Raw genomic sequence first — 27,783 nt, 5'->3', positions numbered from 1 at the left:
GGCGTTAGACTGCTTGATGGGAAGGAGACGGGACAAGTTTAAGAGAAGAACCTAATTTCCAAATGTGGCGAATTGCACGGAAAATAGCGGGTCTGGAAGCCTGGCCCTGGGAGTGCTGCTCATCTCGGCCACTTCAGGAGATGCTGGTGGCCCAGCCGAGCAGAGAGCAGTCCTTTCAGTCCCAGTCAGACATCTTTCTCTGAGCAGAGTGGCCCACTGTGGGGGCCGGAGCGTTAATTCCATCCCACATTTATTTAGGATAGCCATTGTCTAGGGAAAGGGTTCCCCTCTTCAATATATATATATATATATATATATTAACCATCCGGCTCTCCTCCTCTCCCGTTAGGCGCTGCTTTGTCTTTGGCCGCGTTACTCCTGCGGTTGAGCCCAACCGCTGACAATTTCAACAGGGTTCCCCAATTCTGGGGAGGCGTGGAGTCGCAAAAATTGGAATCGATTCGCTTGTTTATAGTAAATATATTATATTTATTTCATCAATCCAGGGGGGTATCAAAACAAAAACAACCAACGCGTTTCGACAGCGTCCGCTGTCTTGATCACGGTCACTGTCGAAACGCGTTGGTTGTTTTTGTTTTGATACCCCCCTGGATTGATGAAATAAATATAATATATTCACTATAAACAAGCGAATCGATTCCAATTTTTGCGACTCCACGCCTCCCCAGAAGTGGGGAACCCTGTTGAAAATATATATATATATATATATCAGAACGCTCTATCCAGTTTATATACAGAAAATGCCTGGCTTACAGGAGGCCTTTTCTGAAGCTCTCTACTCGGATTTTTTTAACCACTTTTAAGAAATCTGAGTTGAGCGCTTCAGAAAATGTCTGCTGAGAGCACAGCCTGCTGGTCGTTGGCTCTGCTTGGCTGTATTTAACATTTGCTTCAGTAAACACAGCCCACGGTGATAGTTCTGGGGATGGGGGCCGGTACAGTTTTATGCCACCTTTGTGTTTACAGTGATTGCCAAGTGGGGACATGCAGCAGTAAACACATTTACATTTCCTGAACAAATAATACTGGCTTTTATTCCATACCCGTTTTTATGAGTGGAATTTTATTGTGTGCTTAGGGCTGCCAGACACACACAGGCTGTAAACACTGTTTGGTTTGCATAGTTCGTAACACGTAGTTGAAGGCAGGCTAACAGACAAGCCATTAACACTGCACTATTTTTCATCAGGTCTGTGGTGTAAGTATACACATATATAGGAAGTTTGGGGTGCAACGTCTTAGGACTTCCTGTTAAGTGCAATGTTTTCATATCGCATTCGCTCTCCCCTGTCATGACTATTTGTGTGAGGTACACCCATACCAGCGACTGTTTAAATTGCTAATGCTCATTTAGCCAGACTTAACATTTTTGAAAACCAGTCCAGCGTGATAAGCATCAGAAAATATAGATTATTTCTCTTTGATCATCTAAAACTTCCCTCCTCATTTGATGGACATAGAAAACAAATTTGAAATTGGGTACCCCTATTTTTGGCTTTAGCAAAAGCTCAGTTTTTGAACATACTTTCTGTGGATCTGCTTAACAACGGAAGGACTGCTCACTAAAACGTCAGACATAGAGGAAGTGACATCATGCACCTTTGGCACCCTCTGATATCACAGGGTTGACACACGGTCACACCTCTTGCCCCTCAAGAGCCTCCTATTCAGGACAGGTCTGAGGCCAGTGAAGAAACCTTCAACATACCCACTCCCGCCTGGTTGCTAACTTATAATATATTAAATGTTGTGCTATTTTTGGAACACCTATTGCACGGGTAGGGCTTATCAAATATCCAACAGAGGCTATCATGGTTCACCATTTGCCCTGGTAATTTGACATTCAACTCATATAAAAACCTATTGTGTTGTAAACTGCAAAGAGCTTCTACTGGGTGTGTGATAAAATCTTACGGCCCATGGCCATCGATTTCAGATTATTGTTGCGAATTCACTGCACCTGTACCCTACCCCTGTTTGTAGCTTCTTGTTTGCTCTTAGGTACAGCCCTGCACATAGGTAAGCTCTGGCCACTGTGTCCACTAAAATGTTTTGTTTCACTGTGACCCAATATTGCTGCACCAATCCGTTTATCCTCCCACTCCATGACTGACTGCCTTTTCGATGGCTTGCATAAAGGATTTTCGGTGGAAGGGGAACTTGATAGGGCTATATGACTAACAGGAAGAGACCTTAGTGTCCGGGCTGGGACTTTGTTTCCCCTTACCTGGTCCCTGTAGGCCTAAATTCAGAAAATGGGAACCAGCCGCCATTTTGTTTCTTGGCTTTCTTTCGTTAGCAGAGTGGGGGTTGTTTTCTAAAGAATGCATCGCTCTTTAGCCCTGGCACATGCCTCCCCTGTTCTCTGGCAGAGCTCGGGTGCTGTTTCTTTCTGCTTTAGGGTGCCTCGCGAGCCAGAAAACATGACAGCAGATGACGAATTACTATGCGAGGAACCAACTGCTGTTCCCCCATGAAGCCCAGCGTGCAGCAGCGGAGTCGCACTCTCAGCAGCCGCCTGCAAAGCCTTGAGTGTAGAGGTCGATAGCGGTTTTATGTGGGTTAACGGCAGCAAAAGACATCGATTTGTGCCCCGAGCTGTTACGCTGCCAGGCAAACACCGGCTGCCGAGGCCAACTTTCAAGCGGGATTATTGCGCGGCAGCATTGCGAGCACCTCACCTTGCTGTTCAGGGCCTTCTAGAAATAATATAATCATGACCACTGGAATTAAGCGGCAGCGAAGGGCCAAATTATGCAACAGGCTGTCTAAATTATCCATCAAGAAAAGTCAAATTGTGCGACACAATGAGGCACATTTTGTGACAGTATTAGCTCATTTTGTTGCAATTTTTAGACATTAGTAGCATCTGGGCCAAGGGTTCACATCACTGGTATGAGTTTGACACCCAAATTTAGCATAAGCAATGCAATGGTGTCCAATCAACCTTTGCGAAGGACCTTATACTGAGTTGCAACACGCGTCGCCACATTTTTTTGTAACTTTTGATCCGTTGGAGCGAGAAAAAACTTTTTGGGGTTAAAACTTGCAGATTATGCGGCAAATTATGGATTATATGGGAGATGCTGCAAATCCATACTTGTGCAGGAAACACAGCCGCTGAAAAATTGCATAATTTCAGTGTCGCTGAATATGGTAGAGAGTTCAGGCTGGAGTCCAAACCAATCCTCTCCTGAGGCTTCGGCAGAGTGGCATGCACGGGTTACGGCGTACACCGGGAAAATGACTCAAAATGCTAGTCTTCTGGTCTTGGACTGGAGGCCCTGAGAAGTCTAGTATAGAATTCTGCTTAAATTCAAGGGTTTATGAAACACTACATTTCTCGGGGGAGGGAGGCATGGGTAGCTTTGGGGAAAGCAAAGTCAGGTTTCTGGTTTGGCCCCTAAGAGCCAAAGCAATAGCCGAGCCGTTCATAGTTGCAAATCAGGCAAATGTCATCAGAAAATATAATAAAGATTTTAAAATGAAAAACAAATATTGTTCGACATTTATGAGTGACTTAATTAAGTACATATGATAATATCACTAAATTGAGTGACATTTATTTGAAGTTTTTTTTTTTTTTACTTGAAACACCCACAAATACCCCAAGGCCTGATGATGTTGCCAAGAATTACTTAAAATGTGTCACGCCCTCTATGTATGTAGCCTATATTATTATTAAATCTCAATTAAACATATTTTAAGTTAAACATCCATAAGTGAGGAATTTGTGGAGCTCGGATCCTGTATGGAATTACTTTAATGTGCTCTCAAACTGGAGGGTTGAGGGGAATGAAACCCAGGGAAGTAAAGTGATGGGCCTCGGGCCACGGGCCACGGGCCACGGGCCACAGAGGTTGGTCCGGGATACGAGGGTTTGAATTCAGGATGACATATTGTGCCCTTCAGAGACTGCAAGGGTTCACCCCCTCTCTCTTATTTAGCACCTAAGCTCAGTGATTAGTATTCAGTATTCAAATATTTAAAGGTGTGATACATATAGCATATGTGTGCCTAGTAGTAAGATTCAAAGGTGTCCTCCCCACGAGTCTGGGGGGGCCTGGAGATTAATACCCTCTCTCTCCAACTGTTCCCTGGCCCATAACTAAATGCAATGCTGAGTAAGGGCGGCGTGTACCTCCCTGGCATGGTCAGGAAAGACAACATTGTACAAAGGGAATGGCAGTGACCGCTGCAATGGAAAGTGGCATGAGATGTTGAGTGTGGAATCTGTCTAGTTCCATAAGACCTGTGCTGGAAAGGCCTTTGTGCGGAGACGGTCCAGGTGCTGCAGCCACCGCGCGGGCCTTCTGCTGCCACCGTGCGGGCCTTCTGCTGCCGCCACTCGGGCCTTCTGCTGCCGCCACTCGGGCCTTCTGCTGCCGCCACTCGGACCTTCTGCTGCCGCCACTCGGGCCTTCTGCTGCCGCCACTCGGGCCTTTTGCTACCTTCAACCGTATGAGCTGGTGTTGGAGGCTTCTTGACTTTTAGAAGACGTAATACAGCGATGGCCAACCACGACCCAGCTCTTCAGTTCCAGCCAGTCAGTATCTTTGTAAGAACCGAGGCGCCAATAGAGGATCTGGGTTTTCTGAGAAAGGGGGCAACTGCGAGTTGTGTGTTTCCACATAAAGGCCCTCATGCAACAGTCTGGAGACATCCTCCAATCTTTGTTGTGGCGGCCATTTTTAGGTTCGGTCGAAGGATCTCAGATCCAGTCTAAAATTTCACTGGATTGTGATGTTGAGGCGATCAGTGGTGTGAAATGTTGGGGGAACTGAATGTTCAGGAGTGTGCCTGGAATGGCCTAGTGTGGAGTGTTTGGTAATTATGTGGAATTGTTGGCGCTGAGTGTTAAGGAGCCGAAGCCTTGCAGCTCTTTGTCCAACAGGCATAACCAGGGATGCATAAAATGCAGTACAAAATAATTGATGCTCCCAGTATCCCGTTTTTACTGATTTTTACAGATAAATACAGACAGAAAAGCATCTATTTTCCAGTCTGTATTTAATTTTAAATATGGAAAATAGGTAGTGTGGAAGATTCCCACTACTGTCAATCGTGAGTGCTAGGCCAATATCTGTGCAAATTGGCAGGCAGGGGAGTTAAAATACTTAAAAAGATTTCTTGAAGCTTAAATACCTGCATCAGTAGAGTAGCTTGAGCTGTTGTACAATGCAAAGGGTTTCAACTGACTGAATTACACTGTAACTGGCTAAAACCCATTGAGCATTCGAACAAGAGTAAACATTTGTTGTTTAAATAAATGTGGATATGTACCCAATGCAGCTTCGTTTTTATTACACGAAGCGCAAAATAAATATGATACATACAGATAAAATGAGCCAAAAATAAATATGGATAAATACAGACGGAAGTGTAAGAAAAACACAACCGGGAGCCGTAAAATAATTAATAACTTGTTTTTATAGTGCTTTATACCATCCTTTAGCAGTTTCTAAGCACTGTAAATACCCTGCAATCACTATAACCCAAATGAATGGTACTCAGATCTTTACATCTACTGTATTGGTACAAATAGGTTGGACTATAGGGGCTGGCCTCCTCTGAGAAGCGGATGGGGCTGGTAAAATCCCGCCCATGTGACAGGCCTTTCCCTGACCAGCTGTGCCCCAGCTCCACGAAATCTGCCTCCTTCCCTATAGGTCGGTCCAGGAGGGCACTGGTCCCTCCATCTCATGAACTGATCATTAAACTGAGGGCATTGTGCCCAAAAACAAGAGGCACATAAATCAGGGCGGTGCTATAGCCCCCCAGGTGCACTATGGGGCGCTTGGAATGCGCAATGTTTTAAAGGGTCGATGCAAACTCCGACTCCCCTTGTAGGGCGGTCTTGGCTACAGCATGTCTTTCCATTACACCACACGCCCAGGTGCATAAATCCACATTTCAAATGCACGGGTTTGTGAAAACAAGACGTAAAGTCAGCGAGGGCGCAGTGCATTCTGGGCAGCAAGGTCACATAAGCCTGCTATTCATTTCTGGCACGCGTACACCCAGCATGCACACCTGGGCAGCGGTGCCGCACACATTCATTATTTCAAATATATGGCCTTCCTTCGCCCAGAATATCATTCTTCACGAAAATGTGAGTTGGGGGTGCAGCAATGTGTCAAAGTTGTCACCAGTCCTCACACCACAATGAACAGAGAGTCACATGTGGTGTGGTTGAAAAAATATATTTTTTTCAACTTTTCTCTAAGATCAGTGGTCAGGGCATTTCTATGGGAGAAACCTCGCCGTGACATCACTAGGTGGTGCCAGAAAAAATTGCCTTTTTGCTTACACATGGGCAGCAATATAACTTTGCCTGGGGTGCTTAAAATCCTCACAGGGTTGTGAGGGGTTTCTTTGCCCGAGTACACCCTAGTCCAGATTGGGAAGGGGAACGGAACATCCCAACATTTTGAGGGGTGCAGGATACAGGAAGGGGTTTCTCCATACAGAAAAATATTTTCCAAGTAAGGAGCAAAAGTACAACTGCAAAGAGACCTCTCCCAATGAGAAAATGATACTTTACAATCAGGATCAGAGATGCAAAAAATGAGCAAGTTATAACCTCTTCTTTCAGTTCAATGAGGACGACCAGAAAAATCAACAGACCTACCAGTCCTAACTCATGACCCCTGAGTCCCAACTCATGACCCCCATCCCCCAACTCAAGACCCCCAGTCCCAACTTATGACCCCCAGTTCCAACTACCAGCCCAAGAAAGCATGTACTTGGGGAGGGGAGGGTAGGGTGATATGCCTCTGATTAAGCACTGCATCAAAGCCAGGGCTATTGGTTAGAGTGTGGCCTTTTCATGGGTAAAAGGCGCTAGCATCATCCTCTAAAGCCAAGAAGGTGAAATCAGAAAGCAATTGTGACTGCAGCGACATCTAGTGGAGAAAATATGAAACTACCAAGGACTTAGTTCTAAAGTCTATGTAGCTTCTGTGAATTTAGACGAAAGAAGGAAACGTAAAGATGGAACCGCAACATGACACTTTGAGACCAAGGGTTGGTACTTCTAGAGGCTGTGCTCACACAGCACTTGCAAAGGCTGGTCTAACAGAATGTCAGGAACTTCTACGCCCCCTGGTGGGAGGAGCTATACTGCGCCAGCGACACCAAGTGGCAAGATTATGGAAAGCAACTGTCTGAGGTCTCTGAAGAACTTGACGGCAAGGAAGGAATAGACTAGTCGGACTGTGACATGACTATTTGAGGACAGAGCTTGCACCACCAGTTGCAGATCTGAGGACATAGTTTTGCAGAAACAATAGCTCTTGTGGAGGCGCACTGTGCCGTATCGGAATATGAGACTGGCGGTGAGCGAATGTCACACAGGATCACTTCATGAGAATGTATGGCTGGTAGAAGGATGGAATAAACAGTTAGCACTTTACCTTCCAGTGCTTAGAGGGAGGGTATAAACATGCAGCACTGTATCATCCAGCACTTACAAAGGAGTTTAGCCGTGACCTGCAGAGCCAAATAAATGGAGAGAAACATGACACCTGGTTGCTAGAGTGTGGTTAATTCACCAAGGCTAAGCTTGCCTAAGGTCACCGCTGCAGCTTCCAAGGCCCCTTAAGAACGACGGGGCATTCATTGTCCTTAGTGACTCCCTAGTGGTCATAGTATGGAACTGACTGTGCTTAATTTGTAAAAAGGAATCTGCCAGGGCCCTTCTCAGGAGGGCTCTGTATCCTGCATCACCCATTACCCCTGCTAGCGCTGCCAATGACAGAACCAACACAACTACTAACATTGCACTCCTACAAATGTCACAATTCTGACAAATTCCAGCCACCCAAAGGTACAAGAATGGTGGTAGCAGGTAATAATCATTTTTAATGTATATTGAACGATTAACAACGGTTGTGCTCATCTCAAAATTAGACAGCAGCGCCACCATGTGGCAAACTGTCATCAGAGCCGTGATGAGAATTAAGTGCCACTGCCGAGCACTGGAAACCACTGGTTCAAATTAAGCACTGCTGTGGGTAAGCTCACATAAGAAACAAAAGAAGATTCATGCCCCCCATGGGAAATAGAACAGACACACCTTTGTGTTTACGGACACCCAGTGGCCAGATATGGATGTGTCGAAAATGTGAACACCACTTCACCCGCACTGCTAGTGGTAGGATGGTCTTAGAATGACAATGCTAGGAGCCTGGAGCTCAAGAGGGGCGGGCCTAAGAAAACATTACCAAATAAAACCAGGCAAAGCCACCCTCCATGGTAGCTACTGCTTTTTGGTGCTGAGGCTTGTCGGCTCGAGTTACGCAGAGGACACGGAGACGGGCATCGTTGTTCATCTAAGAACGGCCGCCCTTCAGACAGGGATGTCTTGGACGACCTTGCTGCATGCCTCAAGGTCCAGCTACCCAGTGACAAATAGTGTGTAGCAACAGATTCTCAAAGTGCATGAGTGACGATGGGCCGGCGGCCATATTTATCATAGAGACGCAAGAACGGCCAGAGGGGGCTGATCTCTGAAAGGCCTGAGACTATCTGCAAACCTGCAGCAGGCAGAAGAAAAGGGTCCCTCCGAGAAGATGGAAAGCAACTTAAATGTCAGCCGCACATTTCCCCCATGTTGTATCCTTCCACTGACTGAGTGCTCTCTCCTCCTCCCTTCTTGTGGTGTTACTTTCTTTGGTTCAGAAAGTAGCCCTTGGCCCTTCGTCCCATTTCAGGGCCTGGGGCTTTTCTGGGGATTCCACCTATTTTTATGAAAATATTTTTGTGTAACTTAAACCCACATTGGTTAAACTTTCCACTGCTGTAAAAGAAAAAGGGCAAACCCATTTTTACGACTGTTGCTTCTTTTGAAACATGACATGGTACAAACAGGATTTGGACTAACAGAAAAAACTTGGCGAGACCTGACTTCACTCAATGTTGCTGTTTGCACAAAAAGAAGTGAAGTACACCTTTTTCCCCAGCCTTTAAAATGTGGAATATATCACTATAATATGCAAACTCATTGGGCCCTATTCACAAAGGTATTTTAGTTATAAATTTAAAATGTCATTCAAGCCTGCCAGGAATTTATCATGGGTGTGTGGCAGGCGGAAATGCATTTAGTGATGCAGATGTCTCTGCCATGAATGAAGAGACATCCACAGCCCTCTCAAGGGGTAGGAATTGGGCACTCCAAGGCCTTAAAGGTCTAGTAATGCATGTCTGTGGCCATTTCTGAACTCTGAGCCAAACTTGATCATGGCCAGAGACTTACTCCTGACAAGAGTTGGAGTAACTCTACTTCTGGGGTAGGGAAGTGAATGGATCATGTCTCGAATTGCATTGGGAATGTGGGTAGAGCTTTCTCCACAAGAAATTATAGGTTCCTTTCAAAAGAAAAATGAAAAGTTGGTTCCATACCCCCATGCAGAAATCCACAGAATTTAGAATTCCGCACAAGAAAGTAGGCCTGTGAAGATGTCACATGACATTTCCAGTAGTAAGCCTAGAACCCTGCACCTGATGTAGATTTCCATACATACGACTGACATGTTGGCGAGTTGGCAGAAAAAGTCAAAAAACACTTGCAGGCAGAGATGTAAATCTGGGTCCATATTTATAATGTGTTTTTCCCTAAATAAAGCAGTTTTTGTTTCAATCTTCTTATTACAAGAGTAGCAGAAAAAAGTGCAAAATCAATTTGTTCAGTTTAAAAAAAATGTTTTTCTATGTCAGAAGTATTTGATAAAATGTCCGTGACTCATTTAAAATGATTTATAAGCAGTGTCACTTATGATTTCACAGTCCATTTCTTTTAGTTTGGGCCTAGTTCAAAAATCTTTCTGTAATATGGAGTGGGCCAAAATCTGTTTGCTCCATTCAGGCTGTTCACACAGCAAAATATGTGCAAATGAATGTGCGCTGCTTTTTGCGCAAAGTTTGTATCCTATGTCCTTAGAAAGTGATCTACTTTGCAAACGGGGCCGAAATTTTCCTTAGGTAGCTTTTTTCCCCTGCATAGTTGAGGTGGCCTGACAGTGCGGACTGGATTGTCTTATTTGTATGCAGCTTTGCATATTGGCAGCCCCTGTGTTTAATGGCACTCTGAACAATAAAAAAACAACGGAATGGAATGTAGCCTGCAGTAATTTCCAGTGATTGTTATTAATTTAAGGATTGCGTTCATCACTATTTTGTTTTCTGCAGAAAGTTAGCGATATATTGAAGCGCCCACATGTGTGAACTTTTAGGAGCTGTTACCTAACTTTAGTAATCTAAAAAACTAAAACTGTTATCGCCATGTGTAAGAAGACATCAAAGTTCTAATTTAGTTTAATTTCTTGGTTTGATAGAAGTTTGCCTTCATTTTTTTTTTTGCCTTCCTTTTAGGGGTCTCCTCCTGGAACCCCAGATGTCTCAAGACACAAATGAGAGGGGGTCTATAAAAATAAAAATAAGGTGTTCAGTATCCACAGCTTGCAACTGGACACATTGGGGGGCTAATGATCGTTCTGCGCCACTTTTATTTATTTATTTATTATGAGTTTTATATAGCGCTGGCCAGACCAGAAGGTATCGGAGCGCTTTACAGCAAGAATCAATCATAGGATACATTAAGTAATTTAGTAAATAAAGGAAACATGACACTAAGTAAGATATCACAGTAGTATGAGGTGGTCGAAGGGGGCCCCATGACTCACGGGTGGGTTCGGCCAGTGAGTGGGGGGCGGGAGGTAGTCACTGCAGAGAGTAAGGTGGAGGTCAATGCGGCCAAAGTGTCTGTGTGCGACTATGGTATGCCTTGGACTGGCTTGTAACTTTCTTCTTCTCAGTTTCCCATTTTTCTCAGTCATTCAGAAGGGATGCATTTATGGGCATGAAAAAACAAACTGGGGAACATTCGTGGGAAAAAAAGTTAAATGCTACAATTTTTCCATTAAATGTCATTTGAAATAAGGTTTACGTTTGTTCTGCAAATTCAATCTACACAATTGCTAGCCAAGGGGTGCTTTACAGTTCCTCCAGTCACAGCCACCTGGGAATAACCACATTTCCCAGTTTTAAAATGATGCCTAAGCTCTCTGATGTCATCAAACAGACTGCATCACGGGAGCACGCCAACATGGCCGCCTCCTTTATTAAAACATATGGCCACAGACCCATGTTTTTGCAGAGACACAGGACCTCGTGTAGCCAGAGGCTTACAGAAGCTCACACACAGAACGGGAACCTAACAAACAACTGTTAAAATAAAGATTATAAAGAATGGGTTATGACTGGAATAAAAGGAGCGAACCTTTAATTCCAAAAGCTTGTAAACAAAATTAGATTCAGCGCAAAAAAGGTCACTGTGTGTATATTAATAATAAAATAGAAAATAACAAGTGTAGAGGCATTCAAGGCTGAATTACGTGAAGGATTTGTGCAGAAATTGTAGATTTAAAAAGGACAGCAAAAATCCCACTTGGCCAAAGGGTTCTTTTCTACTCTGAAGCATTTAAAGGGCCAGTATGTGCAGGTTTTTTATTGCCGTCGTGATATCACCGCACTCGGCAGGGCCAGGGCTGGCCGAGTACAGTGAACCCAGCATCCGACCTAGGAATTTGACCCAGCGGGCCCTGCGAGATCACAATAGCGCCGCGCGCCGCAGAAGCGCTAATGACACTTTTCTCGCACAATTTAATTTAAAGCTGCGACGTGAGCAATCCGTTCGTTTGGGGGGGACCTACTGTAGATGAAAGGACCGGCGGATAAACCCCCTTTAATCCATGCCTCCGTTCGCGCGCGAACAAAAGGGCTGCAATATCATTATAGGCATCAAAGGCGGCTTTTGCAGCTCTTTCCTGGCTGCAGGAGGCACTTGGAGGGCTGCTCGTTCCACTTGGAATCACAAACGTGCCTTTTTGAAACCTCTAAGATTTAGAGATGCATCGCAGACTTGTCTTTTTCAAACAAGGAATATAGATTTCGCTTATGTGCCGAGAAGGCCTCTGTGACTCGGCGTAGGCGCTCAGGATGCCCCGGATGGACCACGCTGCCCTTTCTGGTGTCCTTGCCTGATGTACAGCAGCATCTTAAAATTATTGATTAGGGGCACGTGTCGAGTCTGGCTGTATCATTAAGCTATGGCCTCTCCCCACCTGAACCTCACCCCCCCCCATACGCCCACCACGCTGATAGCATCATCCATCATGGCTGCCGTTGCATTACAGCTTTTGGTCCTCAGGGATGGTACTGATGAAGCAGAGATGACCGCGCCAGGGTGGCCTGGGACAAACGCGCTGAGCTTTCGCTTTCAGAATGTGGGGGAGCATCAGGAAAGGTGTACCTCCCCTCTGGTGCAACCGCGCAGGCGCATTTGCCAGCCATGGAGATGAAAAGCATAGCTTCAGGCCTGATGTGTTTGTTGGGTCCTTTCTGTGATGGGCCCATGTTTAAGATGACAGGCCCCTGTGAGTGAGATGGTGGTTCCCGTCTGCCTGAGATGGTGGTTCCCGTCTACGTGAGATGGTGGTTCCCGTCTTCGTGAGATGGTGGTTCCTATCTGCGTGAGATGGTGGTTCCCGTCTGGGTGAGATGGTGGTTCCCGTCTACGTGAGATGGTGGTTCCCGTCTTCGTGAGATGGTGGTTCCCATCTGCGTGAGATGGTGGTTCCCGTCTGGGTGAGATGGTGGTTCCCGTCTACGTGAGATGGTGGTTCCCGTCTGGGTGAGATGGTGGTTCCCGTCTGCGTGAGATGGTGGTTCCCGTCTGCTTGAGATGGTGGTTCCCGTCTGCGTTAGATGGTGGTTCCCGTCTGGGTGAGATGGTGGTTCCTGTCTACGTGAGATGGTGGTTCCCGTCTGGGTGAGATGGTGGTTCCCGTCTGCGTGAGATGGTGGTTCCCGTCTGTTTGAGATGGTGGTTCCCGTCTGCGTTAGATGGTGGTTCCCGTCTGCTTGAGATGGTGGTTCCCATCTGCGTGAGATGGTGGTTCCCGTCTGGGTGAGATGGTAGTTCCCGTCTACGTGAGATGGTGGTTCCCGTCTTCGTGAGATGGTGGTTCCCATCTGGGTGAGATGGTGGTTCCCGTCTGGGTGAGATGGTGGTTCCCGTCTGGGTGAGATGGTGGTTCCCGTCTACGTGAGATGGTGGTTCCCGTCTGGGTGAGATGGTGGTTCCCGTCTGCGTGAGATGGTGGTTCCCGTCTGCTTGAGATGGTGGTTCCCGTCTGCGTTAGATGGTGGTTCCCGTCTGGGTGAGATGTTGGTTCCCGTCTGTGTGAGAGATTGTGGTTTCCACCTCCGTGAGATGGTAGTTCCTGCTCGTGTGAGATGTGGTTGCTGTCTGCCTGAGATGGTGGTTCCCGTCTGCGTGAGAGATGGTGGTTTCCGTTTGCGTGAGATGGTGGTTCCCGTCTGCGTGAGACATGGTGGTTCCCGTCTGCTGGAGAGATGGTGGTTCCTGCCCGTGTGAGATGTGGTTCCTGTCTCTGTAAGATGGTTGTTCCCACCTGCGTGAGAAGTTGGTTCCCATCTGTGTGAGATGGTGGTTCCTGTCTGCGTGAGATGGTGGTTCCCGTGTGGGTGAGATGGTGGTTCCCGTGTGGGTGAGAGATTGTGGTTTCCACCTGCATGAGATGGTGGTTCCCGTCTGCGTGAGATGGTGGTTCCCGTCTGCCTGAGATGGTGGTTCCCGTCTGGGTGAGATGGTGGTTCCCGTCTGCGTCAGATGGTGGTTCCCGTCTGCGTCAGATGGTGGTTCCCGTCTGCGTCAGATGGTGGTTCCCGTCTGCGTCAGATGGTGGTTCCTGTCTGTGTGACATGGTGGTTCCTGTCTGGGTGAAACAGTGGTACCCGTCGGTGTGAGATGGTGGTCTTCGGTGTGGTTTATTATGTATTAAGCGTTGTTGTGAGGTTGACATTTACCTTTCGATAGGTCCACACCTCTGAAGGACCACAGATGAGTGGCATGTGTTTGCCTTGTGGTTTACCAAAGGATGGTGTGGTAGGATGGTGGGGTATTTGTGGCCAGGTGCCCACGCCTAGGCCATCTCCTCTATTGGGCTAATTTCCCAGCTTGTATCTACGGCATGGTTTTTACCCTTGCCGTTGATTTGTAAATTACAGTATTCCATGTGTTTATCGCAGGTTTGAGGTTCTCTTCTAAGCAGTGAGATTTGAAACAAGCTCTATTTTGGTCCTTAGACTGTGGACTTTCTCCGGTTTGTCTTAGTTCTTCTGTAGATGTGGGCTCTGGAATCGACTCCGTGCCCCAGATGGCGTTCTAGTCTCCGCATAAGGTGAGGTCTGCAGACAGGTAATATGCTGACCAAGATCTCCATGTTAGGTCTTTAGAAATGTCAGGATGCTCCATTTGAGGTCTCCAGAGCTGGATCCAATGCTCTCGGTCAGGCCTCCAGACCTGGACACATAGGTGGGGTAAATCCGTCAACAGCTAGAAAAGCACGAAAACAAAATGGCGGCCAGAGCCGCTGCCAGTATTATTGTTTTTTAAGAAATATAACAGGCTGCATATGGAGGCATTGTATGGCCTTGGGGATACCTGTCCACTCTTACTAAGCAAATTAGTAAAAAGGTTTTACATAGCACTGAAGCCCCACGTGTATAAGAGATACAGTTATAATCTCAAAGGAACTTATTTATGAATGTGGGAGCTTGAAATGTGGAGTCGACCCCCGGAGATGCAAAGGATTCTGGTTGTCCACAGATCTTCACACAAGAATCATTCACCACCGGAATGTGATTCCGATAGCCGCATCTGTTGGCATTTCAGAATATCATGATAAAAACATCACCCAACATAAAAATTGTGTCATAAACCGGCCCATTGGGTGTAGAATTTAAGGTAGGTCCAATGGGGTGATATTTTTGTTGGAGATTTGGGACAAACTGTTTTTGTCAGAGGATATTTAGTCCACGGATTTCTGGTACCACACCCAGCACCCTTTAGAAACAGATCACCCCAAGATTTCTGTTGTCTGAAAAATCTTGCGTTATGTTGCATCTCTTTGGACACGGCGTTTGCCCTTCCCTGAAGACGGTTAGTTGAGGTCATCGCTGTGTGACGAGGGAGTCTAGTTTTAGGAGTTTTTTGCAGGTGGTGCGCACCAGTGTTTCCAAATTTTAACCTCTGGGGTGAGTTTAGTGTGCGAAGAGTGCATGTGTTTGTGTCTTTTACTGGCAGTGTGTGGTATTCTGGAAACCAGGCCATATAGAATGTGGGGAACTAGGGGCATTCCAGTCCATGCAACTGACTCTACCCCAGCCCTCCAGGGTTTGTCTGGAAACTGCCCCTTGTCCCATAATGGTTGTACTACTAAAAATCAACCCTCTCACCCAACCCCCGCATATTGTGGTGCAAGACTATCGAGGACAGAGTATTGAGGGGCAAATATCAAAAGGTAGGTACATATGGGGATGTATAGCTGTACCATTACTGATTTCACATCTACGTACCTTGAAGATATATATATATATTGCGGTGACACATATATGTGGAGTTAGGTATAGAAAATCTAGACTCGCCTGTTGACATTCTGGAGTCGTTGTTTTGTTCAGAATACTCTGTGCCATGGATGTCCTGGTTTCAATATTCAGAGTGCACCCCCGTTATGTTTCACAAAGCTTTTCCAACCTACCTTTCAGGAAAAAATTAAAGACCATACTCTTCCAAGAGGCTTGGGGCACACAGTAAAGTGCCTTCCCCATCACCTACCTAATGCAGAATTGTCTCTCTTACAGCGCTTAGAGACCGTTGGTGATAACGCGCTATATAAATACAAATTACAAATGACAAATTACAAATCTTACATTTGATGCCGTTCTCCTGCGCGCCTCGCCTTGTGGCCGCCATTACTAAGAGGGTAATAGCCTATTCCATGATGAGGGAGAGTCCATTTGTTGAGGGAGGGGGCATTTATCACCATGCCAAGAGGGCATCTTCTGACAGCCCAGGATAGATGCCTTTGGAAGGCAGGCAAGTGGCCGAAGAGGCCCTGGCACCGAAACAAAAATGACCTGCCGCGGATCTCACCTCGCCTGCACATTTTTCTTGCGCCTGCCGAGCACTATTAGCGGTTTAGAGGCAGCAAAGGGGTCATCGCTAATGTGGTAGGCTCCAAAGAGGAGGGGCTGAGAAAAAGCAAAAAAAAATACCCAGTGTTAATTACACAGCTTTCCAGGAAGAGCATGCAGGCCCAGCCAAAAAAGTGTCAACACCTAGCAATCAGAAAAATTTATTTTTATTGTATGCGTAACCCATATTAACTCAGCATCATCTCTCTTTGTTGCCTTTTCCAGAATATTTCAAAAGCTTGTATTTGCTGCATCAAAACAAATCTAGTTAACCCATCCGCCTGGACCGCCTCGTCGTGACGCTGCCCCTGTTGCGCGTAGCCCCTTATTTTGATGACAAATGGGCCCGCTCCTGGCGATGCGTATGATTAGTTAAAATTATATGCTGTAGCGATGTCGTTCCACTTCCCTTGATTAGATCTGTTGATCTCTTTGCTGTTGGCAGACACACAATAGTAGATGTGTGTTTGTGTTCCTTTCATCTCATTGTAGGTGGCATGGCGTCAGACACCGGCCTTATTACCTGGTGTGCTTCAGACCTATTCTCCCACTACACATGCGGATGATGCGTTCATCTCGGTGGGTTTCTTAACTTGTAGATGCATTCAAAAAACTTCTTTTGTGTATTTGAAAATGTAAAGATCCCTTGAAAAGACATCTGATAAAACGTCATGCATGGCTGTCACTCATCACATTTGTGATGGAAGCGCAGCAGTATTGACATATTGTTATGTTGCTTCCCTTTTTATAGTGTTTAACAGCACTATTATGACTTTGTGGCCCATTCTCCATCCTGCCTGGACAATGTGGGAATGCCGTCCACCGTGTGTGTTGGTGCCTGGCTGTGTGAGGGTAAAAGGGTTTGCTAAGCCCTTAGCTTAGAGTGGCTTTGCGTAGATCAACATGCAAGTAAAATCAGTGGACCCTGGAATGTCCATGAAGTCTTGTGAGTATGGATAGGTGCGACAAGGGCCTTTTTGTGCTCTCTTTTGTAAAGACCTCAACAGGGGGATATAAGCGTGCATGATATAGCTGCACATGTGTGTGACATATGGAGGGCCCGGAAGAGTGAATACAACATGTGGCCTGGCAGTTGAGTGTGATGCTGGTGTTAAGTCTATATCATGCTTAGGCGTCATAATTATTTAATCTCCCCGTGCCTTAATTTGTAACATAACCGGTGCTTTTTAAAAAAAAATCCCACACATCTGTGCGGCAGGTATAGAACACTCCTCACATCCAACCACACTAGGCCTTATGGGCCTTTCAATCACTGGGAGAGTCATGGCCTTTGGGAAGGGGGAAGCCTAGAGTCCCTTGGCAGGTGGAATGGCTGGATGCTCTGTGACTGAATCCTAGAAAGTGGATTTGTTGGTGGCGGTCCCAGAATGCACCGTTTTTGGGCTTCCGTGGTTGCCGGGCGAACCGTCTTATCTTCCCTGATCAGCATCACTGTCCATTTCCAGGTTCACCTGCAAACATAAAGTGTTTCCTGATGAAGAAGCTCATTGAAAGATAACTTCCCTGCCCACTCTGTTATGTTGCTTGCGCCCTGCCATCAGTATGCGCTCGCGCGCACCCGCACGCCCGCTGTCCGGTACCTTCCAGCTCTGGCTTTGAGGATTCTATCACCGACGACAGTCTGGTTGGGTTTCTGAGCTGCAGCATTGCTTGTGTATTTGTTGTTCTGTTATCGGTGTGTGTGTTTTAACTGTTGATCAGTAAATGAGCTATCGATTTTGGTGGCGGTGGACAGTGGGGTTGACAAAATGCTCAGGTACAGAGTCAGCCCCCTGATTCTGGCTTCCAAGCTCACCATCTGAAAGTTGCATTATGAGAACATGTTTCACTGTTGCAATTCTATTGAAAACATAATGTATATAGGGGTTTGTGTTTATCCGTATTGTAGCACCTGGTATTATTTGCTCAGGAGGCAACATGTTTCAGAATACACAAACCAAATAAAATAACTGGAAGATTACAGGGTACGGGTACACTGTTTGCGACTAAAAACAACTTATAGTTGTGGTTATCATTCTAATATGTGCATTACATTTGGATGGAGAAAGTCACAATGGGTGCATTGACATTGGAAAGTCTGTCTTGATTGATGACATGTTTCAGCTGATTCTGGACTTCTTCAGGGCTAAGGCCGATGCTCCTCACTGTGAGCTTTCTGCTCCATGAGGAAGAAATGATGTGTAGGACTAAGTGCATTGCCCAGGAGCTGCAGAAGTCTTGGAGGCATATGTTGGGCACATTAAACTCCCAAGTATTTAGGATTTTTATGAAAGCCAATGACTCCAAGGTGAGGCAGAGAGAGCTAAAACCTGGACTCGAAACCTTGAGGCAACGGAAGAGGAGAGAGTTTGTGACATTTTGTGCAAAGAATGACTATACATATGGATTTCTTTGGAAAATTAAATGATTTATAAACAGTACTGCGCTGCAGCAGATCCATTATTGACTCATAAGTGTGCGCTGTCATCCTTAGAGGAACGATCAAAATATTTATTTGACTTCATGTCAAATGACTAGTCTCGTCTGTATTAATGCGCAGGCACATGTCTAAAGGCTGCTATGTCAGCCAGACTTCCAGAAGGGTTTTTATGCTCATTTTATTCCTAGTATGCATTGAAACCGCACCCCATAGCAGTACTAAATGTATCTCTCGCATTTCAAGGAGTTCTAAATAGTATGTGTTTTGCAAATGGAATATGCCACAGCGGATTCTTCTGTGTGGATAGTTCAGGTTGTGTTGACCGTGCATGCGAAGTTTGGTTGCATGTGAAAATTTGCATGTGATATTTTCAAAATTCCCCCGATCCACCCACTGAATTGGCGTAAAGAATAGTACGGTTTATGAGCACAGGCCCTTGTGAACTAGGAAGGGGCAATGGTGTGGAATGCACAATTTAGTGCATGGACATGCCTTGAAATAATGGAATGGAATGTCTGCTGTGTCTGGTCAGTAATGTGAATCGGTTTGATGCCAGTTTTCCGTCCTATCGAGAAAAGTGCCCATGCCCTGGAAGCGAAAAAGAAGACAATACCTCTGTGCGGACCTATATTTCTTTTAACATGGACTATATCCAGACAGTTTTTTAGAAAGATGCCAACGAGAAACTGTGAGGTATTATTCAAACAAGATATATTTATTTGACTATTTTTTCATTTTCAAAATGTTTGAACATTCATAAAAAGAAAAAAAACATTTGTGCAAAAGTACATTACAATATCATTATGAAAAACACATTTTTACATACAAATTTTAGTAATGGTCATTCTATCATCCAAAAAAGCGCCCTCTAATAGCAGTTAATCCTAGTGATCATACAACACAGACTCATACATCAGTCATACTATTTCTAAAGAATAAAAGATACAGATCTAACAGACTAAACACATAAACATAAGAGTACAAGACATTGGACTAACACTAATGCTGGCTCAGAGGTGTATTTAATGCGGAACGCATGGGAACCTAGATGGTATGGTTCTACTGGTTATGATGGAATTAACCAGATCGTATCCTGGACAGTAGATGGTAGGCCGACGTACGTTTCGGTGAATGTCACCTTCCTCAGGGCCAAAGACAGCAAACAGACAAATACCTAATATACTATAGTTAAAATATGAGGGCTTGGTGCAAAATTCTATGATGAAAAGGATCTAAGCGTATCACAGAGAAGAGGCTTGTTGGTTTTTTATAAGCATTAGCTCAGTGTCCGAGGCGCGCTCATGTTAGTTGTCTTTAGAGTATGAGCCACCAAGGGGACTTCTGTATGGTAATTATATCTGATAATTAGTGTTCCGTACAGCAAAGAAGGTACCTCCCAGGAGTGTAGCTCTACGTTAGAAATGATTATGTTGCAAGTGTCTGCAGCCTCGTTTTTTCGAGTGCTGTTTGCGTATCCGGGGGTTCTGGACAGAAGTTCCTGCCTGGAAGCTGCAGACCTGTGTGTCCCACTATATTGGATCCCTTCAAACGGTCACCCGGTGAGGAGCCGGTATCACATGGTGGAATGGAAAACAAGCTGGAAGCCATTGCAGAAAGTGGATTTCCAGCTCACCTGTTGAGGCTTTGAACAGCCGATGTCCATTAAGGGGTGTGAAAACAATTCAAAATATTTGTTTTTGTGTTGGGGGGTCTCAGACATGTCTCTAGCTGAGACCCCGCCCCCTGCAAGGCCCCACCCACTCCTCATACTTTTATTTTTAGTTACAGATCTAAAGCTATTCAGATCAGCAGAAAGGACGGCACTGCACCCGTTCAACACTGCGGCACGTGCATGGAATGAGCTAGTGATGGCCATACACAGGACGGCCTCTATTTGTGGAATATTTTCCATAGTAACCGTCCCGCAGAATAAGCCACTCAGTTTTACAGAATTCCATTGTATTTTGAGAAATAGTTTTGGGTAGTCCTGCTGAGCTCTACGATACCTTCGATATGTTCCACAATCTTCCATGCAAACATCGGTGGACATGAAAACCACCGGCTCTTTGCTTAGCTGTGTGGGCAATGGTCCACCGTCAAGGACCACACACCTTGAGGGAAGTAAATGAACTGTAACAAACATGACTGTGTGCACTTCAAAGATATGGGCGTAAAACCCAGAGGTTGAGCTGGCGCTCCCAAAGGCCACCTCCGTGTTAAAAACCACTCCTCCGTGGGTTTGGTAGTGTCTACTATCCGTTCTGGCAGTTTTGTGGCACTCGCCCAATTGCGGACATGAAACGAGACATAGGGACACATTTTTCTCCTGCCCAGGTTCACACTGCATATCATTGGGGAGTTGGATCTCAGATGGACTCTGCTGTTTACAAACCCCGTAAGACTCTGATCTTCCCTGGCCTATACGGTTGTCATTTAATAAACAAGAAAAACAAAAAGTTGTTAGGTGGAATATTCAAGTTAATCTCAGCCACTTGTAATTACTTGGGTTGGATTTAAGGCCATTTTTTACCCACAATGCTACCTCAGACAGGAACCACCCATATGCAAATGAGCCTTGGTTCCACTCCAATTTGAAAAGTCCAGCCCATAGAGGCCGGCCAGAGCGTGAATACGAACAACCCGACATCAGTTTCGGCTCACCTCGGCCACGCCAGCCAGGTGTTACTTTAGTCCTGTGGCACCGTGACCACAGGACCCACGTCTGGGCATACCTGTCACACTTAGGCAAGCAAAAAAGTGATGGGTGAAATATTTGAATTAATCTCAGTCAGTTCAGGCTGGACTGTTCCTATTGGAGCAGGACCCAGACTGATTTGCATATGGCGGACTCTGTCTACAGTGTCGTAGTGGACTAAAAAGATGGACTGGACTATAGTCCTAAGCAATTGTCAGTGGCTGAGGTTAATTCAAGCATTCCATCCATCACTTTCCTGTTGTTGTGATTTTCTAAACAGGCTCAATTTTGCATTTTATATGTTTGCCTCTTTCAACCCCTTGCATGCTTCGGATGGCCCCGGCATCACGGTGGGCGTATGCGGAGGACGGCCGGGGGCCGTCTGAACCACGTCCACTCATTCTTAAAGTTAAATCATGCCTTCCTCAGTTAACATCCAGGACTTAGTCAGATCTAAAAAAAAATGTCTCTATAGAAACATGTATTGTACATCGATGGGCTGGAGCTAACAGGAATGTAGCTTTTTGTCTATATCTCTTCTTTGAGGTTTAAATGTTAGCTGCATATGCCACTCTTGGGGACTAGGGCTGCATTCTTCTGTCATCGAAGGCTCTTTTTACGGAAAGGCCTGGATGCGCTGCCTGCACCGTCGAACAAACACCAGACGAGGTTCAATATTGATAACTGCGGAGCAATGCACTTAAGTGGCATTAGCAGTCCAGAAGCCTTTGTAGCTAATGGGACAACAATATGGGACGGTACCCCGGAGGATGCTGCTGGCGTGATAATGGGTGGGAAGATGATGCGGCTGGTGCAGCGTCAGGCCAGCGCTGGCACCGGGCCACCTGCGTGACGCGGGATGTACAGCGAGCGCTGTCTGGCATGTCGTAATAAGGTGGCCTTTGCAATCAAGGACTTCATGGACACTGGATGCTTCGGAACACGCTTCTTGTCTAGGTCAGCAACCCAGGCCATGGTCTATGTGGCAGCAAGGAGGGTTGCTAGGAGGCGGGTCCTGCTGGAAGACTGCTAGTGCAGCGGCAGGCCAGGCAATAGCATGTTAATTGTGTCGCCACGTGTACTGTGATCAGAACATCAATCAATCCATCTTGAGCCTAAATCTTGGCATGTTAGAGACTCCACCATTGCAAAAGTGGAACACATTTATTTATTTGTTTATTTATTTGTTTATTTATTTGTTTATTTATTTGTTTATTTATTTATTTATTTATTGTTGGGTTTCATATAGCACACGCTTGACCCAAAGGTATCAGAGCACTTTACATAGTTGGGAGTATCACAGTTGCACAAGTTACATATGTGTAGATACAGTTACATAGGATAGTAGCTAATACAAAACAGCGTACAAAGAAGTATGTTGTTACCAGTGAAAGATTTTACAGATGACTTTTGAAATGGAAGTGGTTACATAGGATAAACACAGATGCACGTAACTGTGAATACGACATGCATGGACATCAATGAAGGGGCGCTCAGGGTACCATGTGGTGCGCCTCACTTGCGCGTTGGGAACCCTGCACCTGCCCTTGCACGCCTTTAACCCTGCATCTTGAAGGCAGCAGCAAGAACTGAAAATAACTGGGGTTTTCTGAGACCATAATGCCTTAGTAACCACTTTTTGGTTTCCCCCGCAACCTTTCTAAAGTAAAATAGTGACTGTCGTGGAACAAGAGCTGAAGCCTGTCGGGTAATAAGAGGTCAGAGGGTGTGTGACGTAACTTATACTACCGTTGGTAGCGTGGTGATTGTATGTCCATTGATACATATTTTGATTTATGACAAGTTTTCTTTGCAGTACCAGCTGATTTCCCAGGTCGCCACACTGTTGTTTCCCCTTGTCTCCCATAATTATCCATAACCCCTTGAGGTCATGCCCACCCGCCAATGGCTGAAACTTACTTTGAACACTAACCTCTTCTTCATGCCTGGTTATCCCTTGACATACCTCTTTTTCTTCTTTCAGCACCCGTACCCTTCAGAGGAACAGAAAAAACAGTTAGCTCAAGACACGGGACTCACAATACTTCAAGTAAACAACTGGTAAGGGGCAGCGGCCGCCATTTTATTACCCTCAAAGCGGAAATGTAATATTATTGTGTTTTTCTTATGCTTTTGCATAGTTGTTTAGAATGTTACAGAACCCAACCAAAGAAAGGAGGGTAACTTATCCCACACACTGCACCGCAAACGATGTATTCTTGTGAACGTAGGTCAGGACATACACCACTCTCTGCATGATCTCTATACAACATGAACCGTGCACGTAAGGAGTGAGAGGATGCACAGAGGCAACCGTGTGTTCTAGAGCATGACGCTGAGCTGGTGACCAGACACATCACAAGTCCCAAGTGCATGGAACTTGGAAATGTCAAAAGAGATCCAAAATGGCGTCCAGGGCAACGAAACTCAGTTGTCACTTCCTGATTGATCAGTGAGCCTGTTTTGCAGAAGCGCAATGCACCATTAATGCCCTGCGTACTGTTTTAGTGCATAATAGAGTGCTGTGGTGATGTCCGAGTATACAACGTGCACCTGAGGAAGGGCATGTTGACTGCCACAGACTTCCTTTCGAGCTCCTGCTCTTGGTCTCAGAGGGACTGCTCACAGCTGAGTTGTGATTTGATGAGCGTAGGTGCCAAGGGTACGTCACTCACTGTAGCCACAGGGAGGGAGTTGAACAGAAGTTAAGTTATGACGGGACACCAACTCCCATCATCCCTGCCCATTGGACATAGAAGTTTGAGAAATTTCCTGAGGTAACCCGTCCTTCATCAACTCTCACTTTGTGGGGTGCGAGTAGAACAATGTGGAGGCAAGCACACTTCAACTTGTGCCAGACAAATGTGCAGGGAAGTGGTCTTATATCTGACTCTCTGCAGTTAAGTCTCTTAAAGGCAACCTTTTTGTCCCAAACAAAACTCAAAATGGCGGCATTGTGTACTCATTGTGTGAAGGACATGGTCAGTGGTTGTTTAATGGAAGTTCCTGTACATTCTTGCTCTCTTCGCAGGGATCCATAGCTTAATGTAATTCATATACATAGCTTACAGCTCTCTTTTTTTATAGGACCAGTCTGGGAATACTCAAATTAGTCCCCATACCTCCTCCTAAGTTAGCCAAGGGCAGGATACGCAACAACTGAATTTTTAAGACACAAACTAGTCTGCTCATAATGTCCTAGCTCTTTCTTTTCTCATTATAGACGTAATGTATTTAAAGCGTGTCATTATCAACACCGACATGATTGAAGAACATTATTGCAATAAACGCAATGCGCTCCATCCGCCTTTTAGGAGCAATTTCTGAGGAAGGAATAGGGGCCGCTGGGGATAGTTACAAGAGGACTCGAGAAGGGAAATGTTTTAATGCTTCATTTCTGACGTCACAGAACCTTTCATGCTATCTCAGTAACTTCATAAAGCCTTATTATGCACCTCTGATGTCACAGAGCACCTCCCGCCACCTCCAAAGCGTCATAAAGCCTTATGTACCTCTGACGTCACAGAGCCCCTCCCACCACCTCCAAAGCGTCATAAAGCCTTATGTACCTCTGACGTCATTGGACCTTGACTGGCACATCTGTACCTTCTTTAAGCCTTATTATGTACCTCTGACGTCACAGTGCCTCTTGCCATCTCAGTAACTTCATAAAGCCTTATTATGTACCTCTGACGTCACAGTACCTCTCACCACCTCAGTAACTTCATAAAGCCTTATTATGTACCTCTGACGTCACAGAGCCCCGACTGCCACATCTGTACCTGCTTTAAGCCTTATTATGTACCTCTGACGTCACAGAGCCCCGACGGCCACATCTGTACCTGCTTTAAGCCTTATGTACCTCTGACGTCACAGTGCCTCTTGCCATCTCAGTAACTTCATAAAGCCTTATTATGTACCTCTGACGTCACAGTGCCTCTCGCCACCTCAGTAACTTCATAAAGCCTTATTCTGTACCTCTGACGTCACTGAGCCCCGACTGCCACATCTGTACCTTCTTTAAGCCTTATTATGTACCTCTGACGTAACAGAACCCCTCATGCCATCTCAGTGACTTCCTAAAGCCTTATTATGTACCACTGACGTCACAGAGACCCTCCCGCCACCTCAGTAACTTCTTTAAGCCTTAATGTGCACACGTGGGGTACAATGGTCCAAATCTTAGTTCTGAAAACGACATTTTGATTGATTTTAGACAGTTGAATGTGCACATCCAGTAAAAGCATAAACACGTGAATAAGTGATGTTACACTCTTGCACTGTGTGGAGACATTGCACTGCTGAGGTGTGTATTTTTAAAACCGATCATCCATTGCAACTTATTTATTTATGATTGTGCATTGGGTTACATTTTATGATTTTTTTTTATTATTGTTATTTTAAAAGTATTGAAATCATCAGTACATCTGTACCCGTTGAGATTGGCAGGCAGCTGTGAGCTTTGTGCGCAGTGCAGAGTAGTGTCGGCTGGGCAGGGCCGGTGGTAAGTGGGATGCGTTGTAGTGTTTGAGGTGGTAGGCCTGATGTTTCCACCGGTGCGCACAAGGCTCGACCCCGTGTTTTGTGTGGCTCTTTGCTGTGCGTCAGATCACAGCGGCACCATTGGGGCCCATTGTCCCCAGCTTAGCGCAGATCTGAGGCGGGGGTGGACGGGGGGGCTGCAGGAACAGACCCTGGCCCGCGGATTAAATTAAATGATCAGTGGAGAAGAAATGATACAGGAATTACTTATCAAAATACTGGCCCAGGTTTTATCTGCGGCTTAATTTTGCTCAGTACATTCCCTGGCGATGCTCGGATGAATTGAAGTGACAGGTTCCTTTCAAAATTCCAGGAAAGTCTCGGCGCGGATTTCAGGCCTAACACAGACTTAATTACATGGAAGTCCATTTTATCATTTTAATTCCTTGTAGCGAGGGGTTGTATTTACAAATGGGAAGCCGCCGCCTTTTATTCGCGGCCGGCTGTAATATATTTATCAAAGCAGGTTCATTTACAAAGCGCGCCTATCTGCGGGGCTCAGGCAGCCCCACATTAACAAAAGCCGGGCGCCTTATCGGCCTCGCCGCCTCGCCACGAGCCCCGGGGTCAATTGATTTGGTGTTTCCGAGATTCATTTTTTTATTTTTTTTCGGGATCACAGTGAGAGACAAGCTTGGAGAATTAGCCAGTTTGTCTGCCTTATCTGTCAGGCAATTTTTTCCCCTTTTCCGGGAAAGTCAAGCTACTTAAATTGGCCAGAGGAACTGCCGTTATCTGCCTGTAATGCGGCCCGGAGTGCGGGGCGCATTTCAATTACAGCGGTGAGCAAGGCTTAGCGGCGGCCGCTCCGCGCCCTGCGCTGCCTGCGCGGGAAGGATGGCCGGCCCACAGAAGCAGAAAATTGAGTTGCCTTGCTTCTGTCAGAGTGATTAATGCAGAAATAAACCGCTAACCTGGAGAGAAAGACAGAAGAGAGGGGATGCGCCGAATGGAGGCTGGGAAGCAACCTGCTCTGAAGATTGGAAACCAGTGCATGGGAGAGGCCCTTGCACCCGCACCCACCGCCTGTGATCCTGAGCATATTATGGCGCAGGGAGGGGGCGTGTCTGACACTGAGCACTGTGCTGAACACGGTGCACGCAGAGAGGCCCTTGCACCCGCATCCTTCCCTGTGATCCTGAGCATAGAGGGGGCGTGTCTGACACTGAGCACTGTGCTGAACATGGTACATGCGGAGAGGCCCTTGCACCCGGCACACTCCCCTGTGATCCTGAGCATCTTATGGCGCAGGGAGGGGGCGTGTCTGACACTGAGCACTGTGCTGAACACGGTGCACGCAGAGAGGCCCTTGCACCCGCACCCTCCCCTGTGATCCTGAGCATATTATGGCGCATGGAGGGGGCGTGTCTGACACTGAGCACTGTACTGAACACGGTGCGCGCAGAGTGACCCTTGCACCCGGCACCCACCGCCTGTGATCCTGAGCATCTTATGGCACAGGGAGGGGGCGGTGTCTGACACTGGGCACTGTGCTGAACATGGTACGTACAGAGAGGCACCTGCACCCTCTCCTGTGATCCTGAGCATCTTATGGAGCATGGAGGGGGCGGTGTCTGACACTGGGCACTGTGCTGAACATGATACATGCGGAGAGGCCCCTGCACCCGGCACCATTCATCATCCCCTGTGAACCTAAGAGCAAAGCTCTGCATCTTATGGAGCATGGAGTAAACCCTGTGGAGGCCCCTAGCCAGTCGAAGTTTCAGGCCCCCCCACTCAAAATATCTCACGAAACCCCATGCACCGGATTTTGAACAAACTGACAGCTGCCAGAAGATGAGCTTTTAGGAGATAAACTGTTATGAGAATCGGATGTCCCTGGTGTGTGTACTTAAAGTTGTATTTTGATCCCTTGTCGCAGGCCCTTTAACCTGTTTACCGCTGCTGTATGCCGCGTTGCGGGCGTTCTAAAGGGTGGGTGGGGCTGCGTCGGCCAACGATCGTGCGCAGCAACCGGATGGTAGTGCTCATGTCCGCTGTTGGCTGATGCGAGCACGGAACGGG

The 27,783-nt window shown here is 46.2% G+C and overlaps 1 protein-coding gene across 13 annotated transcripts in view; it reads left to right on the top strand.

Annotated features, from left to right (window-relative positions):
- MEIS2 (Meis homeobox 2) overlaps nt 1-27,783 on the top strand; it is a 311,789-nt gene that overhangs the window by 188,674 nt on the left and 95,332 nt on the right. For all 13 annotated transcript variants that reach the window (XM_086937010.1, XM_086937018.1, XM_086937009.1 and 10 more), the window contains one exon: nt 23,201-23,277. In XM_086937010.1, coding sequence (XP_086793136.1) covers nt 23,201-23,277 — 77 coding nt within the window. The remainder of the gene's footprint in view (nt 1-23,200; nt 23,278-27,783) is intronic.

This window comes from Lissotriton vulgaris, chromosome 9 (assembly GCF_964263255.1).
Source record: "Lissotriton vulgaris chromosome 9, aLisVul1.2, whole genome shotgun sequence".
NCBI classification, from domain to species: domain Eukaryota; kingdom Metazoa; phylum Chordata; class Amphibia; order Caudata; family Salamandridae; genus Lissotriton; species Lissotriton vulgaris.
Note: the sequence above shows the minus strand (reverse complement) of the source record. Positions and strands in the feature narration are given on the sequence as shown.